Genomic DNA, 15,487 nt, shown 5'->3' with positions numbered 1-15,487 from the left:
CTAGTATAAAATCCAACTGTCTGAAACTTCTGTAGGTGCAAAATGCTGACTGTGCTAACCAAGCACGTTCACGGTGAAGCAGATTTTTTAAAGGGTGTGACTACTTATGTGTGTACACATGGACAACATGCAGTGGGCCAAACTGTTCAGTCTGGGCTCTTTGGTTCACTAGTTTTATTGTTTAGGAAAACTTAACATCTCTGACAATGTATCTGTGAAAAGAACAAAAGGTGAACTCTACACCTTACATGATTATCCTAGGAAGAATACACATAAAGTGTTTGCTACACAGCAAATATTCAGTAAAAACTAAGTACTATTATAAGTACTTTAGTTCTTCAATTGAGTCTGTGAAGTGTACAATTTAGGATATATGCTCAAGAATTTTATCTTATAAAACATTTATTCCTAAAACATATTTTTAGCAGATTCATAAATGAATATTTAAAATATACTACAAAAGATGGTCATCTAAAATAATGTTAAGTAAACTTTAAATGAAATATCAATATAATAATGTATCTGTTTCAAAAAATGAATTTTCCTGTATCGTATTTTCTTAGGTATATACTTTCATTAAAAAAATTCCTGGGGGCTGAGAAGGTGGCTCAGTGGTTGAGTGCTTGCCTCTCATGCATGAGGCCCTGGGTTCGATTCCTTAGCACTACATAAACAGAAAAAGCTGGAAGTGGCTTGTGGCTCAAGTGGTAGAGCACTAGCCTTGAGCTGAAGAGGTGAGGGACAGCGCCCAGGCCCAGAGTTCAAGTCCCATGACTGACAGAAAAAAAACACTCCTTTCTTCAGTATGAACGGTTTAATTAACACAATGTGGGTGTATGTACCACATGGGATGCAGTGTGGCCTAGCTGAGAATCTGGGGTCAGGTACCTAGCACCCTGGGCCATGTGCCCTAATGTGAAAGCAAAGGAAGGACCACATGATTCCAGTCATGCAGAAGCAGCAAAGGTTGGAGCCAGGGAAGACATTTCAAGGAAGAAAAGACACGAGGCTCTGTACCAGGAGATGCTGCCAGGGTCAGTGGATGGAGAACAGAGGGACAGCATCAGCAGACATCTCCAATAAGTTCCCAGTACTCAGTGCCAGCCACAAATAGGCTTCTAAAAGGAAAAGAAAGGAGGTGTGGAAGGCAAAGGGTCTGAGAATGCTAACTGAACCTAGAAGCAAAGAAGATCCAGAACTAGGTAGATCTGGAGCCAGGACAGGTCCAGAACCAGGATGGATGGATCCAGAATTGGAGCACATCTGGAGTCTGTTGGATCAGGAACAAGGACATATTTTGGGTGAGACTGCTTGGAAAGTGGAGAATTTTACTGCATTGAGGAAAAAGGCACCTGGGCTATTTTTTTTTTTTTTAATTGAACAAAGGGCATGTTGCAGGAAAAGAAGGGAAGGCAAGGAAAGATGGTCATAGTCTAGATGGGTGACACTGAAGTCAAGTCTGGGAGATAATGAGGAACTCATTTGCACACTGTCCTTTGAGATACCATCATATGTAAGATCAAACTAGGACAACTACCTTGGCTTATGCCTCAAAGCCAACATCTTGCTGGGCACTGGTAGCTCATATCTAAAAAATCTTAGCTACTCAGGAGGCTGAGATGTGATGATCAAGGTTCAAAGCCAGCCCAGGCAGGAAAGTCTGTGAGATTCATCTCTAATTAACAAAAAGCCATACGTATGACTGTGGTTCAGGTGATAAAGCACAAGCCTTGCACAAAAAAGAAAGCTAAAGGACAGTGCCAGGCTTTGAATTCAAGCCCCAGGACCAGCACATACACACACAAAAAAATCAAAAAGCCTTTAGATGACTCTCCGAACGTCCGCTCCCCCTTCTTCTTGTTCCCCTGGCCTCCACCACATTGCTGTTACCCACGGCAGGCACTGGGTAACACTTCAGCCCCTAACGCTCCACCACTGTCAGCAGGTGTTTCCTTGTATAACCCGTTACCAGCTACAAGGCGTAGCCACAGCTCTTGGTTGTCACTTAGACCCTTTGTTTGACTAGAAAAGCGGTATTGGTTAATTCTAGATAATTGTAAGGTACAGAAATTAGTACTGGTTTTTAAAAAAGGTACTGGGTGCTCATATTTATAATCCTAGCTACTCTGGAGGCTGAGATCTGTGGATCAGTTTGGAGCCAGCCCAAGCAGGATTCCCCACCCCCTCCCTGGGGCTTGAACTCAGGCCCTAGGCACTGTCCCTGAGCTTCTTCTTTTGCTGAAGGCTAGCACTCTACAATAGCCACAGTGCCCCTTCCAGCTTTTTCTGTTTATGTGGTACTGAGGAATTAAATTCAGGACTTCATGCATGCTAGGCAAGTTACTCTACCACTAAGCCACATTCCCAATCCCGATAAGACTCTTATCTCCAATAAAGGACCCCCAAAACAAGAAATGGAGTTGTGGCTCAAGTGGTATAGAGTGCTAGCTTTGAGCAAAGGAGCTCAGAGAGAGCACACAGGCCCTGATTCCAAGCCGTAGGCCTGGCACACATACACATATACATGGGTGTGCGCACACGCACACAGGTAAAGCCACAACCCACCTAAAATCTTGGGTTATAATCACCACTATTTTATCTCTTTAATCTTTCACATCAGTATGAAAAGCAAAACACACTCAGCAAGCTGGAGTCATCCAACAACCCTAACGCTTATTGTTCACAAATGTCCTCCTCAGTTCTCTGAAAACTCACTAATGGCAGTGAGATGCCATGGTGGAGCTTCAACTGAACTGCAAGTGCCACATCCCTATTGCTGCATTGTTCTTCCCTCCCTCCCTCCCTCCCTCCCTCCCTCCCTTCTTCCTTACTTCCTTCTTTCCTTCCTTCCTTCCTTCTTCCTCTCTCTCTCTCTTTCTTTCTTCCTCCTGTCTTTCTTTGCCAGTCCTGAGGCTTGAACTCAGGGCCTGGGCACTGTCCCTGAGCTTCTTTTGCTCAAGGCTAGCACTATACCACATGAACCACAGCACCACTTCTGGCTTTTTCTGCTTATGTGGTACTGAGGCATCGAACCCAGGGCTTCATACATGCTAGGCAAACACTCTACCACTAAGCCACATTCCAAGCCCGTTCTTTACTTTTTCTACCAAAATAAAAAAAAAGATGCCTCAGTGAGCATGCTTCTGTCTCAATCCTGCATTGCCTGCTTGTATTCTTGAGATATATTTGAGAAGAGAATGGACAATACTGAAAGATTCAGACACATTTTGCACCCTGCCCTCTGCCTAGCTACTCCCAGCATTTCACCATATTATTAGCAAACAGAAAACTGGTCTTCAGTCTCATGATTAAGCTTTCCTGACTGTCAAAGCGTATGTTCTTGGTAAATTATGGAGATGTTCTGCTTCCTTTCCCAACTGCTAGGGAGTATCTACTCAATATTATCATCCTTATTTCTGCAGCCACACCACAACTGATCAAAACCAAGTCCTGGGAACTGCTGTTGCAGTAAGTCAGGTATCATGCATGCATGCATGCATTCATTCCTCACTCTTTGTCCTACAAAATCCCTTAAGTTTTACTTATTAATTTAAAAACTAAATTTCAAAGACCTTATATTTTTCTCTCTTCTAAGAGAATACTAACAAAGTGGTTCATTAAGGTTTTCTTAATCAGGCTTATCATAACTGCTAATGAAATCACCATTCATAAATACCAAACTCGGTTATTCTAAAGATTGGTATAAGGTATTTTTTGGGGGGGGAGGGAGGAGGAATGGCATTTTTTAGTACATGTAAGACTAAAACTGATCTACAGTAAACAGACCCTCATATCTCCAGTGTACTTACTTTGTAATGCTTTTGTTGTCTGGTTGCCATGGGAATAGCACATTCCCTATGGCAGCCCTGTAGCAGAAGACGCCCAACAGCCCAAGCGCCAGGGCTGCTTTGGACACAGTGGAACACCCCCTTTGGACCAACATGAAGATTGCAAGCAGGGAGAGGGCAGCCAGGCCTGAGAGCTGCACTTTGTGTTCAGAGCTGAAACAAGATGGACAATACCACAGTGATGACAAAAAGGAATTAGTGATGTATGAATCTATACTGATTTTTCTAGAAAGCACAAAAGAAATGTAGATTAAAATTCACACAAAAGTTCTGAAAATGTCTTAAGTAAGACCATGGGGATCAAGTCTAACTTCTTACTCATGGATGTATTCAGAAGCAGGGCAGCGCGGTACAACCAGCCCTGCCCCGGGAGCCCTCATCTGCACCCTGGCCTGTGCTGTTTTCTCACACACAGATCAGCTTGCTTGGCTAGCCTCGACACAGTTCACCTTTCTACACTGACTCATGAGCTGTGATTTACTTTTCTATTTCTTCAGATCTCAAATACTATCCTATCCTTAATATGGAAACCAGGACTAAATGTAGAAAAAGAAAATCATTCAATCAAGAGAGTCTAGCCCCTGGTCCAAGGCTTGTGCTTACCTGGTGAGCCAGTGGCCAAAATCAGGCCGGTGGGCCCCCTGCACACCTGTCTGGTTCAGGGACCGCAGCAACCGGCAGCAGATCAGCACCAGCCAGGGGCTTGCCAGCACTGCCCACTGCTTGTGGCCTCTCAGTGTTTTGGGCTGGGAGGGCCCCTCGCCCTCCCTGACAGGCTCAGCACCCTCATCACCCGTGCTCTCCCGCAGCATGACAATGGCACCCTCAGGCTGTTGCTCCACGTGGAAGGCACGTGGAGGCTCGCAGCTGTCCCCCAGAAAGTAGCTCCGACACGTTTCCTGGCTCAGAGCCAGACACAAGGTGTTGACGAGGAAGTACCAGGTCTGGTGCTCCTCTTCCACAAAGCTGCTGGCTCCCAGACTCAGGACATGCCCCACTGTGCCCAGCAGAAGAAGGTGGTCTACCTCTGACCATCCAGAGCTGGGGTGAGCTACATTCTGTAAGAGGAAATACTGTATGAGAAACAACCTGAACATGACACACATCTCCCTATATGTGCTAACGTCCAAAGACAGGTATGTGCTGTTCCTCATGCCCAGTGTCCACTGCCTACTCTGAAGAGCCTCCTGCCTTGGGGACATGGTTCTTCTTCACACAGCACAGACTGGGGGAGTCAAGATGCCCTTCTGCCAGCTAGGAGCCATGGAGATAGTATCTGTCAGTGGCCCTTACCCTGGACTGCAAGTTGAGAACTCAGAAGCAGAGAATGAAAGTGGTTAGGCCCTTAGGTCAGTGGTGGAGCCCAAGAACTAAACCAGCTTTCATGCCCCTTTCCATGACAGCTCCTTTTCCCTTGAAATGTTCGGTATCCACTACAATGGTCACTTCTGTTGAAACAACACAGGTGGCACCACAGTACCATTCCTTAAACTGTGTTATGGCTTGAATATGGAATGTCCCACCAAAACACACATGAAGTTCTAGTTACCAGCTTATGGTAATACTGACAGATAAGTGGATCAAGATGGCACTAACCAGTCCTGGGTCTTAAATTCAAGGTCTGGATGTTGTCCCTGAGCTTTTTTTTGTTGTTGTTGTTGTTGTTGTTCTCAAGGCTAATACTCTATCACTTGAGTTATAGCTCCATTCTGGCTTTTTGGTGGTTAGTTGGAGATACGGGTCTTGAGTTTGTCTGCCTGGGTAGACCTCGAATTGTGATCCTCAGACCTCAGCCTGCTCAGTACCTAGGATCACAAGTATGAGCCACTGGTGCTCAGCTGGCACTATACTCTCCACTAATGGATCAGTCCATACATGTGTTCAAAACTCAATGGGCTATTAGTAGATAGGGCCTAGCTAGAGAGTCACTAGGCTTATGCCTTGAAGAGTATATCTTGTCCCTGCATCTTTCTGTTTCCTTGCTACCATGAGTAGAACAGAGTTCCATTGAGAAGCCTTTCCAGCCACAATGATGTTTCTGCCTTGCCACAGGCTCAGAGGGATACAACCAACTGACAATGGACTTAACACTTCTGAAACACTGAACTAAAATAAATTCTTTCTCCCTTAAGGTGCTTACTCACAGAGACAACAGTGAACTATTAACTTAAAACCATTCAAGATGAGATTGCTGTCATTTATTTTCTGGTAACTATTGTGTGCAGCAAGGCACCCAGAAACAGCATGAGCCTGTGTAGGCCCTAGAGATGCAAATGGAGACTTCCAAAGGAAAACATGTGTCTTGAAAAGAAAATTGCATTTTGTGTGGCAGAACAGAGGAAAAGAACATCAAAACTCCTTTGGAATCTCCTGAGTATTTAGCCCACAGCTGTCCTCGGCTGCAGCTCATTCTCATCCCCCATGCCCTGCAGCTCTACCATCACCTCCACTCCAAGAACCAGCTTTCCAACGGAGAACACACGTGTGTGACCTGACCACACATCAGAACACCAGAGCCAAGATGGGCAGAGACAGGTACAGGCTGCTGAAGTTGTTACATAATTTCTTTGGTGTGTGGTCTTCCAGGAAGCTGGCAGCACTGCTAACTGCTGTTTCAACTCAAGCCTGACAAACAAAAGATGAGACGACGTAACAAAATATCCCACACAGAGCAGCCATACCTTCACCAGCAGAGCACCAGCAAGGACAGGCCCGGCAAGAGCAGACACGATTGCACAGAGCAGCATGGAAACTAGCACTATCACTCCCACTGCTGCCAGCCAGGGGAGGCTGCAGAGGTAACAGGAGTGCTCAGCTGAGGTGCAAACTACGACGTGGATGGCCGAAAGAACCAGGAATATCAGATAAAAGAGCAGAGAAAACACAGGAGATGACAGAGCGACATCCAGCTCGGTTCTTCTGCGCAGCACCTGTGGGGTGCTGAGGAGGAGCAGGGTGAGGACCTAGAATAAAAACAAAAACCAGTCACCAACAGTGTCTGTGGATGGCCACACCAAGTGAAATCACCTAAAATGAGCAGCTCCTTTCTGTATACACAGAGGATAGGAAAAATGACCCAAGGAAAGATTCCTTCTAGTTGCCTGCCAAAAAGGCAGAGCTTAAGCCAGGCATTGGTGGCTCACACCTGTAATCCTAGCTACTCAGGAGATCTGAGGATCATGGTTCAAAGCCAGCCCAGACAGGAAAGTCTGTGAGACTCTCATCTCCAATAAACAATTAGAAAACTGGAAGTGGCACTGTGGCTCAAGCAGTAGAGCGCTCACCTTGAGCTGAAGAGCTGAGGGACGGCACTCAAGCCCAGAGTTCAAGCCCTATGACTGACCAAAAAAAAAAAAAAAAAAAGGAAAAGGCTATTTTATGTGTGCAGTAATACCTGACAGTACTTTATGATTTGTCATAAGCTAGGAAACACAATGGGATAGTTAAGAAAATTCATATTTTCTGTGTATAGTAATACCGATTTTTTTTTTTGAGACTGGGTTTTTTTGTGGAACCCAGGCTGGCCTCCAACTAACATTCTTCTGGTCTTAGCTCCCAAGTGCTGGGGTTATAGGATACCACACCTGGCAGTAATGCTAATACTGTATATATTTACAAGTACTATGTTTTGACTGAGTTACCAAATCAATTTAATACCTAAGCCATTATTACACAAACATCCATACCTCCAAAACCACAACTGTCCCCACTGCCATCGAGTAGATGTCATACTGGGCCACTTGTGTGCTCAGGGACAGACTCAAGGTCTTCAGTGCACCCAGGTACTGCCTGAGCACCTTGGTGCCCAGGCCAAGCAGAACATCTGAATTGTTTTCTTCCAAGTGCAACTTGACCCAGTTTCCATGTAGCTTTTCTGCCATTTTAAACTGCTCAAATCCAGGATCTACCAGGACAAAAAAAAATTACACATATACATCATGGGCATGCATAATTATAATCTCTGAATATTCAGTTATTCCTGGCACAAGATTTTACAACTTATACCTTATGCAGGCAGTATTTTTCTTCAGGGAAGTTGCTGCCTACATTAGATATAAGGTATAGTTGAAGGACATCCAGCCAACACTAGCACCACACTGCCAAGGCCTGGTTACTCAGCACATACAATGTAAACAGATCTATCTGTCCACTGCTCAGTACAGACTCCCTTCCTACCTACTTCCCTGTCCTAGTCTTACCTTCTCCTCCCTATTCTTGATCCTTTCTACTTTTCCTTCTTGTGAATTATAAAAGCAAAAAAAAAAAAATGCTTTGTCTATACTCTGTCTTAGGCAAGAAACACAATATTGAGTAACAGGAAGAACTCCTACCTGTTTGGGCTTGGATCCAGTAGTATTCACAAAAATAAATAGTCGATACTCATGGACATATGAGTTCTTCACATACTGTGAAGAACACCATGAAGGAAAAGTAGATTGGAGTACAATGAGAGTGTCTCGGTAATGAGAAGGAACTGATTGGGAGTGGGTAGAGAGGGCAAGGATGGGCTAAGATACAGAATTAACCAGGCAAAGAACTGGGAGAGCATGTATCCAGTCACTGAAGATCAGTCTTGGAGTGAGAAAAAGCTGCTCCTGGCACAACTGAAAGCCATATGGCAAGACCTGGCTGAATGTTGTAGAGGTGTGTAGGCCTTGTGGAATGGGAAGCAGATGTACACTGTGTCTGAATGGTGTACAGAGTGCAGACAAAGGCCTCCTAGGGGTAGATGACCCTATGAAAGTTTCCTCATCCCAGCAGGCTCTTTTCCTCCTTCCCTTATCAGTCCTTGATTTCTTCTTAGGCCATATTTTTGTTTGTTTGTGTTGGCTGTGGGGCTTGAACTCCGGCCTGGACACTGTCCCTGAGCTTTTCAGCTCAAGACGAGTGCTCTACAACTTGAGCCACAGCACCACTTCCATTTTTTTTTGGTGGTTAAATGGAGATAAGAGTCTTATGGACTTTGGCTTTGAACTGCGATCCTCAGCTCTCAACCTCCTGAGTAGCTAGGATGACAGGTGTGAGCCACTGGTGCCCAGCTATAAGGCCTCATTTTTGAAGTAAGCAAAGCATCTATGCGTTAAAATCATTTTTGGTTGGTGATTTCTTAATAACAGAACATATTAATAACAATAAATGTAAGAAAACTATCAAGGCCATTCAAGTTATTTTTGAAAAAGAAAAAAAGCGAAAGTAACATCTGTGCCTAGTCTAGCCTGAAGTATGCACTGGCCAGGCCTCATCTGGGTCCTTGGCTAAGTACCAAGTCCGCTTGTCCCTGATCACACATGCTCACAGCCTACAGTCTACAACTGTCATGTGACACTCATGGTGCTTGCCCTTCTGGCTGTATCTCCCACAGCCTGCTGCATCCGATTAAATGTTGCCTTAAGCAAGTAGTGCTTCCTTTAGATTCAGGGCAGATGTGTTCATTGGTATATGGAGTCCACAGTCTGAATGACCTACAAAGGCTCACAAGGAGGCACACTCCCCACCAGGGAATATTCTTATTAGCAGATAAACACCTAACAGTATTGCTAGCTAAAAGATAAAATATCTGCTCTTGGCCCTCCATCTCCCTGTTCTCTCTAATACCCGCACCCATGCCCATCCCAACTGGGCTTCCTCCTGACGCTCTGTGTGAGCTGCACATTGCCAGACTCAGCAGAGAGCTCTCTCAGGGAGTTTGCAATCTCTCACTTTATTTTGCTAGTATTCAGCACAGCTCTTTACCCCCTCCTTACTGAATTTTTTTTTTTTTTCTGCATGGTCTCCTGAGTCCTTGTCAGGCTACTACCTTGCCTTGCCCTGAAAACCTTCTTCTGCTCCTGTTCTGGTCTTACCTACCTTAGTGCATGGTCATCTACTCTTTCTCTGTTTGGCTGAAACTCCAGAATTGTTCCTTAGGCTGCAGGTCTTCCTGTGACTTAAGACTCTGGTGTGCCAGCAAATCCTGTTTTGCTATTTCAAACATATCCACAATACAATTATTTTGGGGCTCCTCTGGTGTACAGGGCCCTCACTAGAGCAATAGGCCAACCAGTCTCCTGTTACAGCATAGGGAAGAACTCTCCAAGGGAATCTGAGAGAGCCTTTGAGAATGCAGAAAACTCTGCAGTGTCCCCTACACTTCACCTGGGACAAAACTGAAAACCCCTCTGGCAACTAGAAGGCCCCTATACATCCCTACCATTTCCTGTGCCTTCCCCTAGCCACTCTGACATCGTTACTGCAAGGCCCTGTGTCTCTTTGACTCTCAGCCCGCAACACACCCAATCTACCTGCAATCTCCTCTCTTCTCTGTCTGATAATTTCCTAGGGTCTTTCTTACCATTTGGCATCTATTACTATTTTTTTTTTCTTTTCCCTCTGGAGGATCTCAGACAGAGATACTATACCTCTTGATGATTTTATTTCCAATGCTTTTAATAGTCCCTGGGTTCTAAAGAAGAGAATTTATTGACAGCATACACTTATGAAAGATTTCATGTAGTTAACTGCATCTGTGGTATTGCTAATGGTGACAGTTAAGGGTCTAAGAAACCAGAAACACAATATATATATATAACTGAAGAATAATGACTGCAATACAGTACCATGACAAACTGCATACCACAGAACACATCCAGAAAATGTGAACTACAATGAGACATGCAATTCTAATACAAGCTGGATTCATTGGCTTACCTTTCTCATAGGATGGTACATTCTCTTGCAACAGCTTGCTAAGCTGTACTGTGTTTAAGTGTAAAAATCTCAGCTGTTCTCTCATTGGTTTTCCTTCTACAACTGGAAATAAAAGGCTTCCTACACTGTCTTTGGGAATTGGCAAGCCAAGTCCTATTGCTAGTGTTGCAGCCAAGTCAGTCTGCTGGACGTGCTTTGTGTGTCGGATATCCCCTAGAAAAAAGAAGATATTTTACAAAAAAAAAAAAAAAAAAAAGGCTTCTAGAAGGTAGGAGATGGTAGTTATTCTTGAAATGAACCTCTATAGCTAATACAGGTCAAAATACCCATCTCTTCAAACCATTTGAGGTAGATTCACACAGAAACAATATATTAACTTCTTAGTGTCGACAGATTTGGTGAGTGTCCCATTCCTTTCAGTGGCTTATAGTATACAGAGGGCAAGTAAGGCAAATGATTATGAACAGAGTGACTGCTGAGAAAGGTCAGCCATGGAGGTGGCAAGGAGCCCAGCAGAAGCCTAGGGATGGTCATTGTGATGATACCTACTGTTAACTCTGAACAAAAATGAGGGCGGATCTTCTGGACTCAGAACGTGCTAAGCTCTCCTTTCTGGCATTCACGTAGACCTGAGAAACCTGGCCCAGGATCTCTCAGCTGCTTCAGAAGTAGCAGGTGCTTCTCCCAGTAGAGCAGAGTGAGGCTATCCTCAGCTGGGTGGGTGCAGGCATAAGAGGGACAAGTCTGATACTGCTGCAGGTCTACTGTGTGATAATACAAGCATCTCACGTGTGATGCACTAACTCTACCAAATCTACAGGCTTAGGAGGAAGTAAGTATAGTGATGAGATCTAGAGTTGATTTTATAGTCATGAATGTGAGCTAGAAGTGTCAACACAAACTCAAGATCATCTTAAGAATCTTGGACCTAACCCTAAAGGTCCAAGATTAGTATACACACCTCCTGTTGAGATAGTGGTTCTCAAACACTACTCCTGGCTACCTTGGAGAAGCCGGTCAAACCCCAAGAAGGAAGAAGGTGGGGCTGGGAAGGTGGCTCAGTGGTAGAGTGCTTGCCTTGCATGCATGAGGCCCTGGGTTCAATTCCTCAGCACCACATAAGCAGAAAAAGCTTGAATTGGTATTGTGGCTCAAGTGGTAGAGCGCTAGCCTTGAGCTGAAGAGCTGAGGGACAGCGCCCAGGCCCAGAGTTCAGGCCCCACGACTGACCAAAATAATAAATAAATAAATAAAAAAGGAAGAAGGCTACGTAGCCATGAATTCTGTGTTGACAGAAAACAGCAGAGCCAGTAGAGACCATTCTGTTTTGCTTTAAAGGATTCAAGAGATGGTGATATGAGGATGCACTCAGTCACAGATGTGGCACTTTGGGTACTAAAAAGTTTCTACAGTGAATGTATATGAATCAATATGATTAAGTCTATGACTTCACAGTATTACATAAGAAGAAGATCCTTATTTGGTCATAATTGGAAGCAATAGTCTATGATTTGAAACTGGTAGATTAAGTGGGAAGAACAATCCATCATTTATTACATATCTCCTATATAAATTAGTGCCACTAGGAAACCTAAAAGCACACAGAGGAATTTTTTTTTACAGAATTATTGTGCTCTGGTTTGAATGTGTCACTTAAAATATTCATGAGATGGAATTTAAGCACTAAAGTGCCAACGGTGTGAGGTAGTCTCTTGGCAAGTGTTTAATGCTGCTATAAAGGATGGGACAGAGAGTCTGGTCTGTCTTGTCCCTCCTCCTCAGCCACTCCCCTTTTCTGGAGGACACAACAATCAAGGCACCACTTCAGAGGGGGGCAGCCCTCACCAGATGCCAGCATCAATTGGCAAAACTAAGAAATGAATTTCTTTTCTTTATACATTTCCCAGTCTGTGGAATTTTGTTATAGCAGCACAAATAGGGTAATACATTGGCTAACTAACAAAAAAGAATTACAGAATTCAAACACTACTCTTTGCAAATTCTACTGAATTAATGGATGGATCTGGTTATCAACAGCTGCTAACATCACAATAAAGTCCTTCCTGTTAAGACATAGCTGTGCTTGGGGCTGGGAAGGTGGCTCAGTGGTAGAGTGCTTGCCTTGCATGCATGAGGCCCTGGGTTTGATTCGTCAGCACCACATAAGCAGAAAAAGCTGGAAGTGGTGCTGTGGCTCAAGTGGTAGAGCACCAGCCTTGAGCTGAAGAGCTGAGGGACAGCGCCCAGACCCAGAGTTCAGGCACCATGACTGGCAAACAAAAACAAAAACAAGAAATAGCTGTGCTTAGCCCAGACCAGATCAAACCATAACAAACCAAACTAGATTAGCTTGAACCCAAGCATTCAATTAGCCTGAACCCAGGCATATCTATTCACACCTGTGTGTTAAGAGGAGATTCACAGGATGACAGAGGACATCTCAACAGACAACAGATAAAACTGGGAGGCAGCAGTGGAAATAGAAGTTTAAGGCCAGACTGCCTACATTGTGAGACCCAGTTTTAAAAAACAAACAAATAAACCCAGAAGAACAACACACATGGCTGGGAATGTGGCTTAGTGGTACAGTGCTTGCCTAGCATGCATGAAGCACTAGGTTTGATTCCTCGGCTCTACATAAACAGATAAAGCCAGAATGGCACTATGGCTAAAGTGGTATAGTGGTAGCCTTGAGCAAAAGAAGCTCAGGGACAGTGCCCAGGCCATGAGTTCAAGTCCCAGGACTGGCATTAAAAAAATAAAAGAACAACACACACACACACACACACACACACACACACACACACACACACACACACACACACACACACACTGGGCACTGGTGGTTCACACTTGTAATCCTAGCTACTCAGGAAACTGAGATATGAGGATCACAATTCAAAGTCAGCCCTGGCAGGAAAGTCCATGAGACTCTTATCTCCAATAAACCACCAGAAAACTAGAAGTGGTGCTGTGGCTCAAGTGGTAGAGCACTAGCCTTGAGCCTTGAGCTGAAGGACAGCGCCCAGGCCCAGAGTTCAAGCTCCACAACCAACCAACAAAAAAAATCCGAATAGAGTGACCAAGGTTGAACAAATGTAGCAGTAGTACTCACAAGACACTATGTTGAAAATGAATTGTACAACTTGTTGGAGGGGATGGGAGGGAAAAACAAAGAGCAAGGAGTGACACAGTCCAAAAAGAAATGTACTCATACCTGACTATGTAACTGTAACCCCAGTGTACATCACCTTTATAACAACAACAACAAACAAATAAAATCTAGCTGGGTGATGGTGGCTCACGCCTATAATCCTAGTTACTCAGGAGGCTGAGATATGATAATTGCAGTTCAATACCAGCCTTGGCCGGAACGCCCCTGAGACTCTTACCTCCAATTAACTATTGGAAATGGCACTGTGACTCAAAGTGGTAGAACACTAGACATGTGCACAACAAGCTCAAGGACAGTGCGCAGGCTCTGAGTTCAAACGCCAGGCTCAGCATCAAAAACAAACAAACAAAAAACCCAAAACCAAAAAAATCCAATAACTACCATTTATAGTCTGGGAATTGCTGAAGGACATAAACAAAGGAAAAACTTTTATTCAAGAAAATCTACTAGGGGCTGGGAAGGTGGCTCAGTGGTAGAGTGCTTGCCTTGCATGCTCGAGGCCCTGGGTTCGATTCCTCAGTACCACATAAGCAAAAAGAAAAAAAAAAGAAAATCTACTAAATCTTGGTAAAAACACTAATATTCTTTGAGAACATTTTGATGTTTTAAGAATGTCAATTTTAACTGGGAGAAAATGAGGAAAGAACTGACACTGTTCAAACAGAAATGTTACACTGGGGCTGGGAATGTGGCTTAGTGGTAGAGTGCTTGCTTCAGATGCATGAAGCCCTGGGTTCAATTCCTCAGTACCACATAAACAGAAAAGTCCAGAAGTGGTGCTGTGGCTCAAATGGTAGAGTGGTAGGCTTGAGCAAAAGAAGCTCAGGGACAGCACCAAGGCCCTGAGTTCAAGCCCCAGGACTGGCAAAAAAAAAAAAAAGTTAAACTTATGTACCTGTAACCTCACTGTACATCACCTTCACAATAACAGAAATACACACCTCCAAAATAATGAATGCCAATTTTAGCTGGTATAGGGGCTCACACCTGTAATCCTAGCTACTCAGGCTGATTTCTGAGTCTAAGCCAGCATGGGCAGGAAAGTCTGTGAGACTCTTTTTTTTTTTTTTTTTTTTTTGGGTCCAGTCATGGGGCCTGAACTCTGGGCCTGGGCGCTGTCCCTCAGCTCTTCAGTTCAAGGCTAGCGCTCTACCACTTGAGCTTTTTTCTTTTTTGCTTATGCTGAGGAATTGAACCCAGGGCCTCATGCATGCAAGGCAAACACTCTACCACTGAGCCACCTTCCCAGCCCGTCTGTGAGACTCTTATCTCCAATTAGCTACCAAAAGAAATAGAAGTGGAGCTATGGTTCAAATGGTGGAGCACTACTAGACTTGAGTACAGATTCCAGGACTGGTACACACAGACACACAGACACAGACACACACACAGACACACACACAGACACACACACAACCTTTTTTTTTTTGGCCTGTGAATAACCACGTTTGTCCTCCAGGACATACTTCACAGGGCAGTAGAAGCCAGGCACACAGGCATCTGCTACCCTACAGCTGAACTGTTAGTGATGTCTGCCTGCTGAAGAGGAGGCACAAGCATCTCTTACCTTCCTATGCTCCTGTTTTCTTTTCACAAACAAGAGAACAATCGGCTAGCAATTAGTGGAATTTCATAGTGGGGTGAGAGAACAGAAGCAGTAGCTTGCAAGGCCTTCCCTGAAGACTGACTGTGTGCATGCTCAGGCTGGGCCTGTGCAGCAGCACTGCAGGAAAAGAGAATTTCCTGCAACCGTCTTCAAGTCAATAGAAAAATAAAA

The 15,487-nt window shown here is 44.3% G+C and overlaps 1 protein-coding gene across 5 annotated transcripts in view; it reads right to left on the bottom strand.

The window, feature by feature from the left end:
- Pigg (phosphatidylinositol glycan anchor biosynthesis class G (EMM blood group)) overlaps positions 1-15,487 on the bottom strand; it is a 34,171-nt gene that overhangs the window by 6,072 nt on the left and 12,612 nt on the right. For 4 of the 5 annotated variants that reach the window (XM_070021620.1, XM_070021618.1, XM_070021617.1 and 1 more), the window contains exons 6-10: positions 10,536-10,748; positions 7,535-7,752; positions 6,530-6,811; positions 4,452-4,906; positions 3,810-4,001 (exon numbers count right to left, since the gene is read on the bottom strand). In XM_070021620.1, the coding sequence (XP_069877721.1) occupies positions 3,810-4,001; positions 4,452-4,906; positions 6,530-6,811; positions 7,535-7,752; positions 10,536-10,748 (1,360 nt within the window). Of the gene's footprint in view, positions 1-487; positions 1,119-3,809; positions 4,002-4,451; positions 4,907-6,529; positions 6,812-7,534; positions 7,753-10,535; positions 10,749-15,487 lie in introns of those variants that run through there. The other variant, XM_070021622.1, reaches the window with a different exon arrangement.

Source organism: Dipodomys merriami, unplaced genomic scaffold (assembly GCF_024711535.1).
Source record: "Dipodomys merriami isolate MVZ:Mamm:240054 unplaced genomic scaffold, mDipMer1.0.p SCAF_143, whole genome shotgun sequence".
NCBI lineage: Eukaryota > Metazoa > Chordata > Mammalia > Rodentia > Heteromyidae > Dipodomys > Dipodomys merriami.
The sequence above is the reverse complement of the archived record's forward strand: the minus strand, read 5'-3'. Positions and strand labels throughout refer to the sequence as shown.